Below are 19674 nucleotides of genomic sequence, written 5' to 3' on the forward strand. Positions count from 1 at the left end.
ATAACCATTGCAGCAGCCTTCAGACAAGGTAAGTTCAGGTCCTTCCCAGTGCTACGTTTTTACAATTTAAAGGATCTCCAAGAATCGAAAATGAGATGGCAAATGACAAACCTCCGAACTCCGACTGCTCTTCTGTGGGAAGGAGAATATGATTCCTAAGGGAGTGGGAAAGAGATGTACAACATAGCACCAAAGCAAGCTTTTAACACATTCCTCTCCTGCTCCCATGCCAGGATCCTTTCTGAACTACCTGCCCAACACCTAGCATTTCAGAGGGCAAAGACAGCATAGCGAAAGAGTCCCGAGCATTCCCTTCCACACTACAGAGCACACAGTTTGCTAACAAGGATTAAACCAGCTTCATCAGTTCACAAAACACAAATAGGGGATGACCTCATTGGCATCCACTTGACTGACAAGGCAAGTTCATTTCTCCCACTTAACTGACCCAGTTTTTCAGCATACGATGTTAAATCAAGAAGATCTGACTGGAACCAAAGGACACGCTCCATTTCAAATCTCATTGTCTTAAACATTGCTTCCTCTTTGCAAATAAATGGAAGCATTAAGTCACATTCCACTGGAATTCCTGCAAGTCTACCGAAGCAGAGTTAGGTACCGCTGTATCTGCAACAGGTACAATTAGAGTTAAGTAGGCTGGTCTTTTGTTTCTCAGAACCTTGCTCACCTTCCTGGAGAGGAGGAAATACCACTGATGGTAAATATCATTTATACAATAATATAGAAGCTAGTAGTTACTTTAATATTGCCCAGCACAGTTGTTAGTCTTAACTGCTAGTCAACAAGTACAATGTTAGTAATGCTAGTACTAACTACTAGTCCTTAAATGCTAGTACAAGCAACAGCTTGTACAACCATATTTTTGATAGTAATCCTCAGTATTCACGGAGCAGTAACTATATCAGCCATACTTATCTGAAATTTCTTAAGCTTACTTAAAGGCATAAGAACCCAGGTATTTGCTGCTCTCATGTAAGGTGAAAGCACCTTGCAACAACCTACGTAAAATAAGTTCTTCTAAGGAGAAAAAGTACTCTGAGTAGAAGCCAAAAGTAATTTTGAAGTGAAATCTGAAAGCTAGACTCTTTTGGATGAAAGGCATGGGGGAGGGCAGGCAGCAGGGCTCACGTGGGCAGGAAAACCTTGAACACCCAGATGTGAGGAATCATCCAGAAATTCCAGTTTTAGCAGGTTGAATCTTCAGGACAAACTTCCCTCTCCCTGCCAGTACACACAAACAGATCACAAGAAAGCCAACCTACTGCATTTGGTTTTACAGCTAGGTCACTTGACTCTTCTTTGTGAGACAACACAAAGCCTTCCTTATAATTAAACATGAAGATAATCCTAGACTCTAAATTCAAGCCTTTTTAGTTTAGATAGACATGTAATTTAGATGGCATCTTCTTCTGCACATCTCAGTTTCCTTAACTGAAGCCTGGTATATCTTCTGTCAGCATATAATAAATGCATAGCAGGCATCTGCATGAAAAGCTGAGAAGCACCCATGGCTGTAATTCAGCTCTTTATCTTCGGTCAAGCAATCACATTCTGCATGCCAGAAGATCATGAAGATCTCATGCAGGTGAGGCAAGCACACGTGATGCTGCAGCTCTAACAGCCCTGGTTCCCAAATGCCTCAGCCTCAGTCAGACTTCAAACATCCTCCACCCCTGGTCAGCTCTGTACAGTTAACATGAAAACCAAGTAAAGAAGAAAAACAAGTAAACAAGAAAACAGTAAAACCAAGGAAGTGCACTTCCCAGAGAAAAATATTTCTCCACCCACCAAAGTCCTCCCCCCTGCTCTCTCCTAACAAGCCAACTGTATCAGTCTGTTTCAAGTCAGAAATAACTGGGGTGAGATAGAGAAACAGAGACCTTTCCAAAACTTTAAAATTCTAATCTTTTTAACATATAAAGTTACCTTGGGACAGCGTTATGTTCTGGCAAGACATAAAGCAATGCAGTTTAAGACTGAAAGGCCCCAGGATATTGCCCTTAAACAAAGCTTGGTACACTCAAGGAGTCCAGATGTTTCTCATGCAAAACACCTGCTCTCACTGTCCAAGAGGGACGTAGGAATGGTTTACTGTGAACACAGACAATGTTAGGAAGCAGCAGGAGGGTGTATGGTGTTCTGTTGAAATACATTAACATTCACTTTAAAGACTCTCTGATGCTTTATAATATTCTATTAGCATTGTCAGAATATCTGTGTACAAGCAGCAGTAAGTTCTTTAAAGAAGGAACACAGTGCACAGTAGAAGCCAGTGACAGCAGGCTCAGCACAATACTGCTGCTTAGGTGAGCAATTTGTCCTCAACAGATGGATGTTAGGATACATTTAGAAACACAAACTGCAGAAACAAAGGTCCTTTGCACCTGCAGGATAAACAGAGGGAAGCTACAGGCTACTGGATCAAAGTTGTTCATACACAGACTTTTATCATGACAGCTGCCACATCTAATTAAACATAATGAAGTTGTGAGACTAAGGCTTTACACATGAAGTTTAAAGAACCCACAACTAGTCCTCAAATAAGCTTTATCTCAGGAAGTCACCAGAGCGCAGAATAAATTAGATAATCTTTTGGGGTCTTCCATCAGAAACATCAGCATGGGGCCAAGTGCAGATAATACAGCAGTTTAATACCTGAACTTTAATTACAATTTCAAAGTCTTTTCAACAATTTAACATTTCCAATATTTATGTAAGTCAGCTAAATTAATATGATCCCTCTGCAATCCTCACAAGGGAAAAGAAAAAATTAGTATTTTATAGACTTTATCCAGAACACAAACACCATTTCATACCTCTGTTTGGCTTTCTTATTTGGAACTCCAAAAGCTGAACTCCACACTACCAAGTCACAGCAAACAGGGGCAGGGCCTGAAGGTATGAATAACCTAAATAAAAGCTGTAACAGCCTCAGAGCTTCTCCTGAATCCAAGCACCAATGCTGCTGCCTTTTATTCCAATGCTTACGCAGAGGAACAGGTTCTGGAAACCAAAGTGCATTGCAAACCCAGAGGCATTCCAAAGAGTCAAAAGTCTGACAAATGCTCACCTGGAGACCAGGCAACAACACAGCATGTCAGTCCACAGCTCTTTACACTTTCGATATACCCTGTACGAACAGCACTCATGCAAGGTACAATGATTGTTGTTCAAAGGTGGAAGAAAATCACATTATACTGCAGCAGGGTGAGCTGTGTGAATACAAGGAGAGTCTACGATTTACTCTTTCACAGGATTATGCCTAGAGGACTTAAGGGGACCAAGAACAACTGTGAGAGAAATGTTCTCAACAACTCTACTCTTCCCAGATGGAGATGTTACAGAATACAAAGCAGTATTTTCATAGATGTGAACAGGAAAGAGCTCAAGGATGTTCAAAAAAATGGAATAATTTCCATGCAAGCATCAAGTTCCTAAGCTAGTTAGGAACTTCTCAGTTTGGAAGAAAATTAACTGAAGCTAGGACATAAGAGCATACAGATTCATCAGTTACATGAACAGGGTGGACAAGGGACACATGCTCATTGCTCTACCAACAGAATAACTACAGGGCATCACCACTCTGAATAAGAAAAAAGGCTTACAAGTACTGCTATGGCAAGAAGTTTTGTAGATAACTTTACAAACAACCTGAAGGTTATCTAGGACAGCTTTTGTTAAAGCATATTGTGGACGTTAGAGTTCACACGGTTTCAAGGGGAGACTGGACAAGTTCTCAGAAATCCACTTAGTAACTCATTATATAGGAAATTTCAATACCTCAGCAGCTCAGAGGAAAGCAATGGTGCGTATCTCTGAAATACTCTTCCATAGGCGAACACCAGAGGTGTACTATTAGGCTACAGGGGCTTTCTACCTGACCTACAAGGACAGACATGTTCTTATAGAAAGAAGGCAAAGTGCGGAAGGAACATGAACTCCATTTACTTAAGGATAAATGGCCTTGTGTAACTTGTTATGCTGCTCAGTAATGATGTATGTTCATTCTGCATTCCAGATAAGAATCCATTTGTCAGAGGGATTTATTGATTCAATATCCCACCCTTGTGTTTTACCTGTCCATAATAAGCCTCTTTCATTTTACCTCATGGACTTTGGTGAAACGTACCACATGGCATTTGTGAACTTTATAAGTGTGATGATATGGTGTGATCACCTCTGATTATCTCAATAACCCATTCTACGTCCAATACACTACAGTGCTTACACTTCCCAGTAAGGTACTTCAAATGGTATGCAACAAGCACTATTTGCTCCCAGATAAAGGTAGGTAGGTCAGTGCGAGTCCTGGAATGTCACCTAAGCACAAAGATATTGTTCTTGAGAAGTTACAGATTGTACAGGAAAAGTGATTGGAAGGATCAGCAAAATACTCTTTCCTGACCCCTAAAATAGCTTGAGGGCTTCCGAGACAAAACTTTTTACAGGCCCTTCACTACAGATGTCTGATGGCAAACAAATATGAACCAGTGACTCCTAAAGCATACCCAGAGCACAGTGGGGGCAGAAAACATGTCAGTTTTTAACATGGAAAGCTACTCTCTCCCACACTGACATCATTGAGTATCAATTATGCAAATCCACCCACCAATTCATACCACATACTTTGTGCACCTGGAGCTTTCTGTAACCACTGACCTCTACAAAAAGTGAAGCAAGCTAAGCTTTCACAATTGAAGTGTATTCAGCTAGATGTTAAAGAACTACTTTAGCTCCCACAAAGCACTCTGAAGTTCAGATCCTATAGCATAGACTCTGAAGTCCTCTACTGGGCTACACAGGCTAAATTCAGGCACACCAATACAAAAGTGAGATTCTTAAATCTGTACTTCCTCAGGTAGCAGACAGCCCATGAATCTCCTCTATGCATCTGCAGAATGGTGATCTGGCAGAATCAAGCAGCTCTAGACCCATTTCACAAGCCTACTCAAGATTCATCAACTGGGTGTCCATGCACTTGCAAACTCAGAGGGGCTTTTCTCACACTAATCTCACACTGGGTCTAGAACAACCACAGCAAACACTGATGTTTTCATGCAAAATCAAGAGATGCTAACAGTGATGCCTCTGAGTTTTACACAATAGCTAGAGCACTTGCTCCTGAAAGCGGGATGGAGAAGTAATTGCACAATAACCCTCTCTCAAAATTCCATACTCACTTCTCAAAGCTAGCAGGCAGCCACAGACCATGTGTAGGAGTGCCAGCACCTCTTACATTGAGCCTACATAGTAGGTAGCCAAATACAAGTCCTTAGTCATCAAGCAACAGTTTCTGTTGCTTACTCAATTAGAAGATGAGAGTCCCACATGTTAATTCTTAGACTAAGGATTTTTATTTTGACAGCTGATAGTATCAGGTGCTCATCAGTCACAGCTGAGCACGTGGCTGCTACTCATGTTCTCCCAAAGGTGAGAGCAGACGCAGAGAAGGCAGGTGTTTTCCCCACTATGAAATAGGAACTAGAAAGAGAAATAAATTCTGGATTTGAATTGATGAGCAATATGGAGCTATTCAATGTGGTTAGCTGTTACACTGAGCTATGCCTTGTTTCCAGCCTCACACAGTAACAATTTTCTCCCTTTCCTAAGGGAAAGGATCCCATACACTGCTTAGTAAAACCACAGATTTCAGTTGCTTCTGCAAAAAGCTGTACTTCTCAGCTCACAGGCTAAACACTATCTAATTCTGAAAACAGGCTTCAAAGCAGTCACACAACACAGCTAAAATACATTACTTAACACAGTAAGCACTGTGGTTCAGTGATCTTAGGCAGTACTGCCTTCCTTCAAGGTCAACCAAGTGATTATGGGATTTACAGCACACATAAAGCTCTTTGGACACAGAGCGCCAAACAAGAACACCACCAATGCGTGAATCTTCAGTGGCCATCAAGAAGTCTTACTCTCAAAAAAGTCCTGACCTACCACAGCTTTTTTCATGCCAGAGGAAGACGTGGGCAGAGGGAGGGGGAGGAACAGGAAGGCTTATCTACCCCCTTAAGAAGGCTAAGAAATTCTTTAAGTAGCGACTAACATAACAGTTAACACTCTTGACTTCTCTGCAGCAGCTAACATCCCAGAACAAACAGCCCTCAGAAACGCTTACTCAGCTCGTGGAGTAAATCAGGACTTTGCAAAATTGTGAGCTTATAACTTCAGTCATCTGTGAAACGCTCTTTACACTTATTAACAGAATCCGCCACCCTCCTTTTGCAGCTACGGGTGGGAGTTATCACATTTGGCAAAGGGAAGCTTCCTTACATTTCCGTTTTGCACCAGAGTATATTTCTCTGGGTATCAAGTACACTGCAATGGGTACTTACTTACAAGGAAAGGGTAAGATTTTATTCCTGACTAAATATATAGCTATCCATAAGCTAAGAGTATTTTAATTAATTATGAGCACTTAAGGATAAAAAAAAAAAAAGTATAAAAAGATACTAAAAAAAGATATTTTTATTTCAGTTCACTTACAGCAATCTGCTGTGAAGAACTTGGAAATAAAACTGCTATGTGTAGTTAGAAAATACACAGTCAAAAATAAATTAGGAAGATCTGGGCACAATTATTAGTGTTAATTTTTTTGTATTTAGAATAAATTCCTATCACAACACTTGCATCTCTGGGGTGGCTCATCAGAAACTTGCCGAATTTTAATGATAGAATCTGTTCACAGACAGCTAAAGTTTGGCTGAAGACTTGCATGCTGTCTCCAAGTGGGTTTTTTTTCCAGCATTCATGTATATTCAACATCAAACAGGTATGGAGGACTTGTCTAACCATGCAATGCCTAGCACACACTAGCACAACATAGGGTGGGGAAAAACCTTTTGAGTCATCAGTTCTAGTTCCCCACTCCTACAAGCAGGAGCATTAAATTGTGTCCTTGTTAAACTTTATCTTAAGGGATGATAACTCTTGGAACAGTTCAATAAAAAAGCCATAAGAACAGGGGGAAAAAAAAAAAAGAAAAAAATTTAAAATACCTACCCACAAAAACCCCACCACACACACTTAACTGCTCTAATGTTTAAAATCCTCTTAAACCACAGGTTCTGCTTAAAACAGTTCTTCCTCTTCTTTGGCATTTAAACTCCTTATATTTCATGCAGGTGAAGGAAGACCCAGCTGGTTTAATTCTACCAGGCTAAACTTGCCAAGCACTCTCTTATCATGAAGTGGCTTTCTGCCTCTAGTCATCCAAAAACCCATCTCTAGATTCTGCTTTGAATTTCTCTCTCCTGGACACAGATGATAAGTATGCAAGGCAAGATCTCAATAGCACCTCCTGTTAATGCTTTCCATTCAAGAAACCCTATGCATTGCAGATAACATGCACAAGAGTCATACTACCACCATCCATATCCTCCTATCATACACAGTGAGGGACGTTCTTCCCCCTACCCCTCTAAGTTTAACTACTACAATGGGACCTTATTACCATCAATCCTCCAATCCCTTTATATGGTGGCCCCCCGTATCAACAATACCCCCCTCAATCAACAGCATGGCATTAGCAGATTTCATGAGCATGCTTTGCTTCCCTACCACAAGCCGTTAATAAAAGTATTTAAAAAAAAATAAATGGTGCCTCTGGATATTATTCAATTCTATGTTTTCTTTAGCACCAGACTGCATTTACTGCTGTCCTCTCTACAGAGTTCTACATACATGCACCCAAGTATTAGTTCTTGTGTGACACTACATCAAACGCTCTACTGAAAAGCTGACTTAATTTCTCATGAAACTTTATGCTTTTTCTTCTAGAGAAAACAAAAAAACCCCTCCACCTTCAATAAAGTAACAGTGAATGCAGCTAGGTGAGATCAAACAAACAGGCCTATAGACTAGAGATCATGTTTCCTTCTCTTTTGGTAAGTACTGTTCATTAGCCCACAGCCATGCTGTTGTAGACACAATTTATAAGATTGGCTTGTTTTGCAAAAGGATATAATTCTGCTGGAACACCATCCATTCAATGAGTCAAACAGAAATAAGCTAGTAACAGACATCTATGAAAAATGCAGACAGCACAGACACTCCAGTAATGAAAAGATGCCAGGCTGAGTTTATTCACTGTTTCACTTCTTCCCAAGGTAACACAGTAAGATTTGGACAGGATGACATCTCTTGCATTTTCTTACATAGCAATTCACCAGCTGTAAAGCCCAAGGAACCTCCGTACAGACTAGATAGAAATGATGTATCTGAACTGTTGATAAGCTCCCTCCCAGCCATAACCCCTCACGAACTGGGTACAAATTACATATTTATAGCTTACCTCAGAGACAACTCATTATTTTGTAACTGTTACATGTGGTAGAATGCCTGCATGAAATTACACATTAACACTTGCCTATATTAACAAATGTATTTATTTCACAATTATTTTCTGGACTGTTACTAAAATTTGAGCATTGTAAACATGCATCAGATCCAACTAATTGTGATTAAATGCTGCCACAAATCTGCAACACTGCTTACTTTCTATACTTCACTCTGGTACACAATTAAAATCACTAACTTTCTAGTGCGAATAGGCTTACTACCTGTTTACTATGAAAGAACGAATTACAAACACAATTTATAAGCTTTGTGCATGCATGCATAGTTTTTGTTAGAAGTTTCATAGAAAGGTTTAACTTAGTAGTTTGGGGGTTGCTGGAGAGCTGCCAAAATACTGCTGTCATCTTAATCTTCACTTGTAAAGAAGGGATGACCAATGTGTCAAACTTAACCCACAGCAGCATAAAGACTGCCAAGCAACATTATATTTACTTATGCCCTGCAGACAAGACACATGCAAACAAGAATAGGTAATAAATATTTAGGACCCATGTCAAACACTAATCAGAAACTAAAACTGCTTCACTGTGTGTCCCAAGAGTTCATGCCATCATTCCTCACACATGCCAAAGGCTGTTGTCTCCTTTGTCCTGAGCACAGCTGCCTCTGGAGCGACAGCTTTACATCCTCTCCCCCTGCTCCCTGCAAACTGACAGGAATCCTATTTAGCAGTATTAAGACCAAATGAGCTGGGTTGGGAAGGATCTAAATCCAGTCTCAGTCAGAAGCAATGTGCTTTATTAAAATAACCTGTGCAAAACTCCTCCTTTCTGTACAAAGTGAGGTAGCAATTAGCCCTATGGAACAGTAGATTAAAAAAAAAAAAAAAAGTGCTTATATTGTACAAACTATTGACACAGTCTTGTCCTTGAATCCCAGCTAGTAGGTCATGTCTCACAAACCATTATTGGGTACACCCGTCCTTCCCCAACAGAAGGTGGTTTACACCATCCACCTTGGCTATTCACTGGCTACTTAGCCGAGAAACAAACAAAAATCACCATCTAGGAGGGCATATGAACATAGCCATGTCAGGTAAAAGGATGAACGCAGCTGTATTTTCCACAAGGTGAAAGAGTTTTTCCACACCTATCCATGGCTTTCAGTACAACTTAGTCCTAAACCAGGATTTCAGATTATTCTGATCAGGATATTTGAAGAAAGCACTCTGCAATTAGCAAATAGAAAATAAGGCAGAGAAAGACTATTCACACACGACCTTTTATATCCATGCTTTGTAAACCATTTGCTCCTCCAGCTGCAGAAGGGTCCCTCCTGTATGTATTTTTATATGCAGTAATAAATTGCCTCCTACTAATGAAATGCACCTTAAGACTGAACAGTTCTTAAAAGGAACCTTTCTTTTTTTTCTTCTTAAATTTTCAGTAGGTTTACAGAAACAACGTTAACCCAAGCACTCCTTTTGGGGGGTGTGTAAGTTAACCTAACTATAATGTTATGGTGGTAAAACATCAATTGCTTATTACCCCTTAGATAAGCTTGTTTACACTTATTTCACAAGGTATAGCTAATACTTACGCAAGTCCTTCACTGCACTGCATTTTAAGAAATATTGCCTCTATCGAAAATAGACAGCAACAACAACCTGTTCTGATTATGCTCTTCAGAGTTCAAAAGTGGGACTGCTCCAATGACAGCTCAGAGCTTTGTATCAGGCAGTTGGTTGCCCAAGGGAATTATCGTTTCTAACTGACAGAGGAGCAGCAGACTTTAAAACAAAACAAGTAAAAAGACCCACTAGGCGATCAGGAAGGGGGAGAAGGGAGTGGTGTGTGTCAAGAAAAAGGAGGGATGAAAGCCAGCCAAGTTTTTAAATTGAGAAAAAAAAAAAGGCAACCAAAACCAAAACCCCAACCAAAACACCCCACACACAAACAGAAGAAACGGGGTTTTGATAACAGCTGGTAAAGAGCACTGTGGAGAACTGCCTTAACAGTCCCTGTATTTAGATTCAGATCACAAAGCAAGGGGGAAAAAAAAGGTTTCTCCTGCGTTTACAGACACATAAATGTTTCCTGTACATAAATACACGGTCCATGCAAATACTAAATGGAAGTCAGAGCAGTTTTGCCATCTCTCCCACAAGTGGGAGTGTGTTAGAAGCTCTTCTTTCAAGAGTTGCTCGGGAGGTCTGTATGCTCCCATCATGGAGTCCTGCAGCAGCCGGAGCCATTCACCGTTGTCCCTCTCCAGCACTGCTCCCCAGGCTCCTTCCCGCACTCCCCGCCGGGCGCTGGGAGGGGAAGGGGAGGCGCGGGGCGCCAGCCCACCCGAGGCGCCGCTGTCCCGCCAGCAGCTCGGCGCCTTAAGCGAGCCGCTCCAACTGCTCCTCCCGCCTAAAGCTTGGCTGGGTCTGGAGCGACCGGGTAAGGCGCGGGGGGTGCTCGCAGCTCCCTCCTCGTACCGCGGAGAACTTCTGCGAACCCAAAAGCCCCGTCCCGGTACCGGGAGCTCGGGGGCTTAGGCTCAGTCCGTCTCAATGGAGGCGGCAGGACCCCAACGAAAGCGCGATGCCGCAGCCCCAGGGGTGACAGCTCCGCCAGGCACCCAGGCTCGGGCAGCCCCTAAACGGCCCCACAGAGTGCCTCCCTGCCTTCCCCCGTGCCCCGCTTACCGGCTTCGGCATTTTGAAGGCTGCTGGTGCTTCTACTCCTGAGCCAAACGTTCATGCAGCGGCTGCCTCGCCGCAGCCGAGTGTCCCGTGAGGAGGAGAGGGGTGAGGAAGGAGCCGCTCTGGGCCACAGCGGCAGCACAACCCACGAGTGCGGCGCCAGCCGCCCGGCGGCGGTTAAGTACGCAGGTGGGGCCGTGGCGGTGACTCAACGCCGCCGGCCATTACCCGCCGCTCCCCCCGGCGCTTTCCGAGCGCGGCACCGGCCTCGCCCAGCCACTAGATACCCCCCGCCGGCCTCGCCTCGATGTCCCCAGGACGCAGGGGGAACCGGCGTCCGGAGCGCTCAGTCTCTGCAGAGCGAGAGGCGGGCACCCGCGAACTGTCGGCAACAGGTGCCGGAGGGCGGCGCCGCGCCGGTAACCTCTAGGCACAGCTGAGCCGCGGCGGAGCTTTCTGTCTGCCGTCGTGTCCTCCCTGTGCCCTCCGCAAGACGACCCTCACCCCTGGTGCTAAGCCCCGCCACCTACACACCGCAACATGGCCGCCTAGGCGAGCCACGCCGCCACGCCCGCACCTGCCGCAGCTGGGGCCCAGCGGGCCGGCCTGGCGCGGTGGGGACGGCGTTTTCCGGTCCGGCAGAGAGCTCGGGGAAGGAGAGGGGTATGAGGAAGGGCTGCGATGTGCGGGCTCACTGGCGGCCCTGCCGCCCCTGCCTCCCAAGAACGGGGCGCGAGTTACTGCTTCATGCGACGGTGGGCACTGGCGCTTCTTGGGCTTTATTGCTAGTCTGTAACAGTCGCTGTTTCCTGAGGTACAAAGTCGGGAGATAGGGCTACTTAGCAAAACGCAGGATTGCGTTGTGTATTAAATCACGTTTTCCGCCATTGGAGCAAGAGAAAAATGTTTGAAAATCCGTGAAAAGAGTATACTTCAGTTGGCCCTGATCCTTCATCAAGACGAAAAAAAAAAATCACTCAAACAGACTATAGGCACACAGAGATGACAAAGTCTGTGTCTCTGCCCCTTGTTCCTTCTCCCCCCTCCTCCATGAATGCACTCCCGCAGATGAAGTGTCTGCCAGCTCTGCAGGAGCTGCTGGCCTCCCACATCTCGCCTGGCTGGTCGCAAGAGTACATTGTATTTACATAGTCATGGGCAACGGCCTGTAGGGGACAGCTCTTCCGCTGTGCCGGCAATGGCATGCAGTCGAGCTGTGAAATTAAGTAAATCGCACAGCGTGGACCCGAGCTGCTGCCTGCGACATCCCCACTTGAAGCGGCTTCTGGCTGTGTGGTCAGAAAAGGCAGAGGACGGGAATAGGGAGGCACAAGACAAAGCAAGTAACAACCCACTCAATGGAAAATATATAGGGCAGGAGAGAGCCTGGGAAATGTTCGAGGGATGGTAACAAAAAGGACAGTCCTAACAAATATAGGTCCTGTATTGGAGGAGATCCAAATGGTGTCTTCCCTCACAGAGTCTACTTGGCAGCCATTGGTAGTGCCCCATTGAAATAAAAGAATCATTACTGTGTCAGGTCTGTGAGAGAAAGAGGAGGGCAGCAGTGACAGGGGCTCAGAGAATTCATAGTTGTATTCCTTTCCTGTTGCATGATCCTCAGGGATTAGGGGAGGCTTTACCATCAAAACAGAGGCATGGGGGTAGCAGCTTGCAACAGCAAGTGAGATGAAATAGTCTGAGCTGAACAGCTTCCAAGAAAAGGGCTGTGGGATCAAACATCTTTGGGAAACAGATTTGGCCTCCATTTTCAGATGAAACAATTCCACTAAGATTTACTTGGGTCCAGTTAATTTAACAAAATATGATTTGTGAAAAGACTTCCCATGCTCTTCTCTTAAGCAAGAAGTTTATGCTGGTATTCATGCCTTGTCCAGTAGGATGGTGCTGGAGGCGGACCAGACCAAATTATCATGGTGTTTTCAGTAGGCTGCCAAGCACAAGGAACAACTGTTCCAGGTAAGGAGTGCTGTAAGAACCCAGCTATCACTCAGAACCCTAGTTTGTAGGGTTGGTTTTTTTTTTTTTGTTTTTTTTTTTGGGGGGGGTGGTGGTGGGGTGTGTGGGAAAGGATAGAGAGATTTTCATCTTTCATCTTAAAGTCCAGATTTTGGCTGTGATTGGAAAATAAATAAATAAATAAATAAGCCAGAGCAAGTATGTGTGTCTGCATAACCTAGAAACAGGGTATTGCACAGATTGAATAGGAAGCCCATTTCCATCCTAGATGATTTCCATTCCCCAAATCCTTTCCTGTCCATAGCTCAGCATGGGCTCAGAGACCATCAACCTGGGGATCCATGCTGGAGCAATTCCATGCCAAAGTGATGCCTCACTTAATAGATCATAATTTCTTCAGTGTCTTGGATCAGTCAGGTGTTTGTTTTCACATGTTAGTTATATATTCAAGCTTAAACCCCTGATTTTATTTTTTTATTACACTTACCATTTGCTGCTTCCTAACTATACAGACCTAGAGCCAAAAGGAATTTAGGGGACTAATAATTAAGTGTGGCAACATACAATCTTTGGGTTCCTGTTTGCCACAGCACATAACCTTGATGTGCCATGCTCCCACAATCACCTGCAATGCATGGGGAAAGGTAGATACCTCGATGGTATCCATAACTCCCAGCTTACTCAGCACTGCTCCACCCAAAACCAACCACCATGAACATACTCAGCTTACACAGGAAGAATTGTCTTCTGTGGAAGGAACCAGAACAACTGCCAGCTTGGAGTACACATTAGAGAGCCTTTGCCTCCTGGCTGGGCTTTTGCCTTCTGCTAGGTGTGTTTCCAAACCCTCTTGCCTGCAAAGCATGGTGCCTTACTAAACTCTCAGCTAGGTGGGGTAGCAAGGTGTCTTTGTGACAGTACCAAACTTTCTTCTACAGCTGGGTCCCTGAGCTCCTTCCTTTATATTTCTCTCCTCACCTCCGCCCCAAAGGATGGGAAGGTATATAATTCCAGCCCCTTCTTCCTTTTATGCAGAAGCCTATTCATGCTTTGCAGATGCCAACCAATCTCGCTCCCCTTTCCTTCAGAGGTGGGGTGAAACCCCTGAGTTCTCTGGTTTTCCTGGGAGTGTCTTGACAGTCAGCATATTGAATTTTTGGAGCCTAGGCACCATGTAAAATACCGATGAGCATCACCTGAGAATGTTTACAAACTTAATTCCTTTTGGAGTCTGAGTGAGGGAATACTGGAGGAGGCATGAAATGGATGCAAAGCCCTAGTCAAGACAGCCTGGGGCAGAAATACAAATATGAAAAAAAGCAGATACAAATGTAGAAGCTGGGGAAATTGAAAGGCCTATGGAACTTGGTATCTTTAGGCATTAGTGAAGCAAGAGAGAGCTTTTATAGCCACCCTAACTACAGTATCTTAAGTCAGACCTCACAATTAAGCATAAGACCTAAATCAAAATGAAGCCTTTAAGTTACAGGATTAAGATCTGCTCTGATCCAACACTCATTCTTAACTTGCTTTATTAAGAGGATAACATTACTAACAATTTACAGGAATTGCTAAGGCAGAGGAGGTGATGAAAGGATCTCAGTTGCTTAGCAGGTCAGTAGCAGAACCCAGTTTCTGTTTTCCTCTCTCTAACAGTTCCTGTACCTTACTGACCCCTGACCAAACTGTTTCATCCTCCTCAAGCCTGCCTTTCCTGTTTCAGAGAGAAGACCCATTTAATTTTTCTGTTCTACTTTAATAACATTGCAACTTTATGTAAAACATTTATGAATTCCAAGTCTTATAAAGTGGTTTTTGCTTAACAGGCTTGGTGCCAGCCAATTTTTAGTTAACAGAAAACTTCCTAAGCCAGACTATCCTGGAACTGGGAAACATGGAATCTTGTGCCATAGAAACATCATGTAAAATCAATAGTCGCAACAAGAGACAGACCTGAACTCCCTGTTTCTCCTTATAGAAAGCTTCGTCCAGGTTTGGCAAGACATAGCTGGAAGAGTTTTGCAGTATCTTTGCTGGTTTGCAGTTTTACTCTGGGGCTACTTTCAGTTTACTAACTGGGAAATAGTAGCCAACTCTGTCTTCTTGATAACTGACAGACTGTGCATTTGGTATAGCAATTAAAAGAAAGGACATTCAATATAGTATTTAAAGGATGCCACATTCTTAGTTGTGCTGTATAGATTTAATGAGATTTGCCCTCATCTAGGACAGTCAAGAGGGGGATTTTCTTTGTCAATTGCAAGAGCTGTAGGAGGAAAAATAACCATATGGTATTATTGACAATAGCTTCTTTTTCATTATGCATGACTAAATAGGCAGCTTATTCCCCATTGCAGTTTCTGAAAGTTTGGCATTATAATTCCTGAAATGTCAGACTCCAGGAAGCATGGCCAAGGACCTGAGCAGTTCTAGTTTTATCTGCACTAAGAACTGCTTCCCCACTGCCCACACTGAGCTTATTGAAAACCCAATGAATTCAGGTCACAGTGGACCAGCATCTATTGACAAAGCACTGTTGACATTCTCTGGGTTTCTTTTGAAGGGAATATATGAGGTAAAAGAGTGCAAAGCTTGTGCCTCATTTTTGGTTGTTCCTAAATGAGAAGCTGCTGCCAAATTCATTTAATGTTTTTTTTCCAGTAAGCGTGAGTTCCCACAAGTGTTTTTTTGTGTAACAGATTGTTAGGTGGGTTCAGGCCTGGAAATAAACCTCATTAAATGATCCAATGGCTACATGCTGGACAACCTTTATCTTTGCATTCATTTTATTTTCCAGCTGCTCCCCAAGTATTTGTTGAGATTACCTGACCCTCAGATTGATCATCGTGGAGCCCTATGGGGACATGCTAGGTTATGAAGAAATGTATATATATATAATGAAGTTTATGAAGGATTATTTCTAAATGTGGTAAGAAGGAAAAAGATGCAGACAAGACTCCAGGATTTTATCTGGTTTGTTCTTACCTTCCATCAAAGGAGAGAAAAAAATAAGAAGATTATGAACATCTTCTCCTCAGCAAAATCTAAACAGTCCGAAGGCCAGTTTGCTTTCAGTTCCCATGAAAGCTGTCTTAGTAACAACTCCAGTAACACATTCTTCACTCTTCTTTCACAGGAAACTTCCACAGGAAGTAACACAAAGTGTGCAATAAGATCTTCTGAAACAAAATGTAACTTGGTGTTTACATTTTGGTACACTGAGACTGAGAAATTATTCATAATAGATGGGGAAGCCAAGACATAGCAATAGGCAAAATACAGATAAATACTACTTAAAGGAAAGGCAGGTTTAAACATGCATGTAATCAGGAAAGGAAAATCTATGGTAATCATCTCTGTAACTGAAATCCACAATGAATTATTGATCTTACCAACAAAAATAAACAAATAGAAAAAGCATGGAGAGTTTTCTGAATCTATTGAATGAGAACAATCATGTTACAAAGCAATGTTTAAAAATGCGTAAAACAACAAATGCAGTTTGTGACATACTGAATTTGTAGAGATAATACCACATGTGTAAATCCAGCCACATTTGTCCAAGACACAAAGCAAATGGAAAGTAGGGGCGACACAGCTTTTACGTCTCAAAATGAAATACTGATTTTAACGTGTATGATAAGAAAGGAGAAAGGAAGGGCGTTCCCTTGGTTAAGTAATCTCTATTCCACCTTGATATCTTCCTTTGTGCTTTTTTTTATTTGGAATCTGATTAAAAGCAGAGCTGAGTGCCATGTACTGCAGATACCCCCTGCACATCTGAACTCTTTTTGTGGGGACCAGCTCTTTCAGTTTTGTTTTTGTTTGTTGTTTTTTTTTTTTTAACATCAAACTAGAAATGTAAAGAGACATTGTTGACAGAAACAGCAGGTCAGATAATGTTAGCTAACTTAGCTTGTGCTAAATCAAGCACAGATGTGTATTTAGAGCAGGTGTGAGTAGTAAGGAAGGTGGCAGCAAAATAAATGCTCACTGATTGATAGAGGGAAAAATAATTCATCCGTCTATGTACAGGAGGTTTTTTACTCCAAGTTGTTTTATAATTATATATACTGCTGACATGTGTATTGTTCTCACTGTGGCTGTAAGAGTTCAAAAATATAAATAATTAGCCATTTCAACTAACTAAGAATGCCAAAATTCAGAATTTCAGGGATAAGAGTGCAGAGTTCAATGCACAATTAATGGACATAGAGTACACTTTCTTTTCCTGTGATATGATGCTGACTCACACCTTTTAAGATCAGAAGGACCATGTTGTTTGACTTTCAGCACAAACTAAGCTGTTGAGTTTCACCTGGCAATTCTCAAATCAAGCCTGTAACTTTAGGAAAGCCTTATACCCCAGTCTCAAGACTGAATGTGATTCTATCTCCTGCCCAGTTCTCTCCATAGCCAAGTGCTCTTTCAGTACAAGTTGTGTCACTTGCATTGACTGGCAGTTGTATCTCTCATTTTAAAGGTCTTTTCCAACCTAGTTAATTCCATGATTCAGTTTCAGAAGATGCATTATCTGCAATGCAATTTGCAGTTACATACTCAGTCATGATAAAACATGGCTCTTGCCTCAGCTAGGTCAGTAATATAAGCTGTGCAGTTTGGAGGTAGTTATATGGCCATGTTCTCCTATTTTTCCCTAATTCTTCTAAGGAAGAATTTCTGGATGCAGAGGTTACCAGGTAAAGTTCAGAAGGTCCAAATATCACTTTAGCCTATTTTTATGCTCAGGACTGTCTCTTTCAGATTATCTTCCCATATTTAGCCTAGCTTCAGTTAAGTGCTTTATGCAACAAGGTCTCTCCCCCTTTGAACATTAGAAATCAGGTTTATTTTGTAGTGTAAGGCTAGTTATCCTTAAAAACTGCATTCAATAGCAAGAGAATCAGAAAATACGTAATATTGGGGCTGCTGTTTATTACTGGTCTGTATATGAGCCTTCCTGCTCTGCATAGCTTTCTTCTGCTGTAGACAAGAACATTTCCAATCACCATTAGGAGCTAAAGTTATTTCTGCTCCGCTCAGGCTCCAGCTGCCCAACAGCAGTGCACACTGCATAGGGAACTCCCAGTGCTGGATTAGGAAAGAATATACAATGGAGACTTCTCTCACAGATAAAGGAGGGTGATTTTGACCTTAGTATGTCATGAGTAAGACACTGAGCTGGAGTCTGAAGTACAAGAATCCACCTATCTCTTGGGAAATCCTCTGTTTGCCCTGTGATAACACAATAATGCTGAAAACAGGCAGGCACTGATAAAGACGTAAGACCAAGTACAAGGCAGGTATAAGCAGGGTGACATTGCTAAACAAAGCAGAACACTGCCCACTTTCACCAGACCTGAATTTTAACTCTAATATTTTGCAAGGGCTTACATGGAACTGTACCTCAATTAAAGATTCATTCATGAGAAAAAGCTATTTGGGTTTCATAGCAAACAGCTCATACACAATTTACAAATGGCTACATATATCCTTAATTAGTTTTCAACAACCCTGCTAAACATTGAGGGCAAACTAAATCCATTTTATGTCAAGGCTGCAGATACACAGTCACTTTATCTAATCAGCCCCAGCAGCCTCAAAGCCAGTAACTCAGAAACAAAGGGGCTACCAAACCAAGTAAGTTCTGTGAGGCCTCCCTGGAGGAGAAGGGGATCAAGTTGATTACTGCTCACCTGTCACACTGAGGCATGCAGGCAACCTGAAACAAAGGGAGTTTTCAGTGCTTCCCAGTGACACACCTAGTTTGTGAAGTAATTACCTCTGACGCATGACACAAAAGATAAACACCAAGTCTTGTAGCATGTTGGCTAGCAACTCCTCAAAACACTTTGGAAAATATCATTATGCTACCATTAAAATTGCAGGTGAATTTCACCTGTTTGCAGCAGGTAACTCATGACCTAGGTACTAATTGAGCACCACTTCAGCCTTCAAAATAGAGCTGAAGTGCTGCCTCGCATGTAACCAGGATTTCACAGAGATTTGATTTGCTCCTAGGCAAAACAGGGCTCAGCTCACTGCTTCACTTAATTTATCTTTTGAAGATAGCATGATGAATTATTTGGTCTCTTTTAATAAAAGACAAATGTAAGATGAGGAGGGAAAACCTGTAACATGTAACCTTAGGATCACTTTCTGTGCCATGGGTTCATCTGCATGACCTCTCAGCAGTTGTTAGCAATGCCTTTGGAACCGGGTTTGTTAGTCCACTGTTCTGGTTTGACCTTCAAGTGCTTACAGTGTGGGAGGAGAAGGGTGAGGTGCTGATGGACTCCAGAAGCAGGGTGTTGTGTCCCTTCACCTGGTATCAGTTGAGGGTGAGGATCTGGGTGACTCCAGAGCTAGTGGTTCATGAGCTAATTGCTCAGTATGTTGAATTATCCTGGAGTGGTAAAAAGCATTGTTGTTGCAGCAACCAGACATGAAGTAGAGTTTCTGTATCCAAGAAGATTGTCTGTTTTCCCCAACTACATCATTTGGCCTTGAGGACTTTGCTTTGGTTTAGCACAAACATATATCCGTTAGAGACTTTCATAGGCTGGCCTTGGATTATCTCCAAAGCCAGACCCAGCTCATCCTGGATCTGAGAGAGACCAGGACCAGGAGGACGAGAAACACCTTGTAGACATGAGCGAACCGTATTGTCACTA

At 42.6% G+C, this 19674-nt stretch overlaps 1 protein-coding gene across 3 annotated transcripts in view; it reads right to left on the minus strand.

Moving 5' to 3' along the window:
• EZR (ezrin) overlaps window positions 1-11555 on the minus strand; it is a 35899-nt gene extending 24344 nt beyond the window's left edge. For all 3 annotated transcript variants that reach the window (XM_080614582.1, XM_080614583.1, XM_080614581.1), the window contains exon 1: window positions 11024-11555. In XM_080614582.1, the coding sequence (XP_080470708.1) occupies window positions 11024-11035 (12 nt within the window). In that variant the 5' untranslated portion in view covers window positions 11036-11555. The remainder of the gene's footprint in view (window positions 1-11023) is intronic.
• Between the last annotated feature and the right edge of the window lie 8119 nt (window positions 11556-19674).

The sequence above is a fragment of the Psittacula echo genome (genome assembly GCF_963264785.1).
Source record: "Psittacula echo genome assembly, chromosome: 4".
Classification (NCBI taxonomy): Eukaryota; Metazoa; Chordata; class Aves; order Psittaciformes; family Psittacidae; genus Psittacula; species Psittacula echo.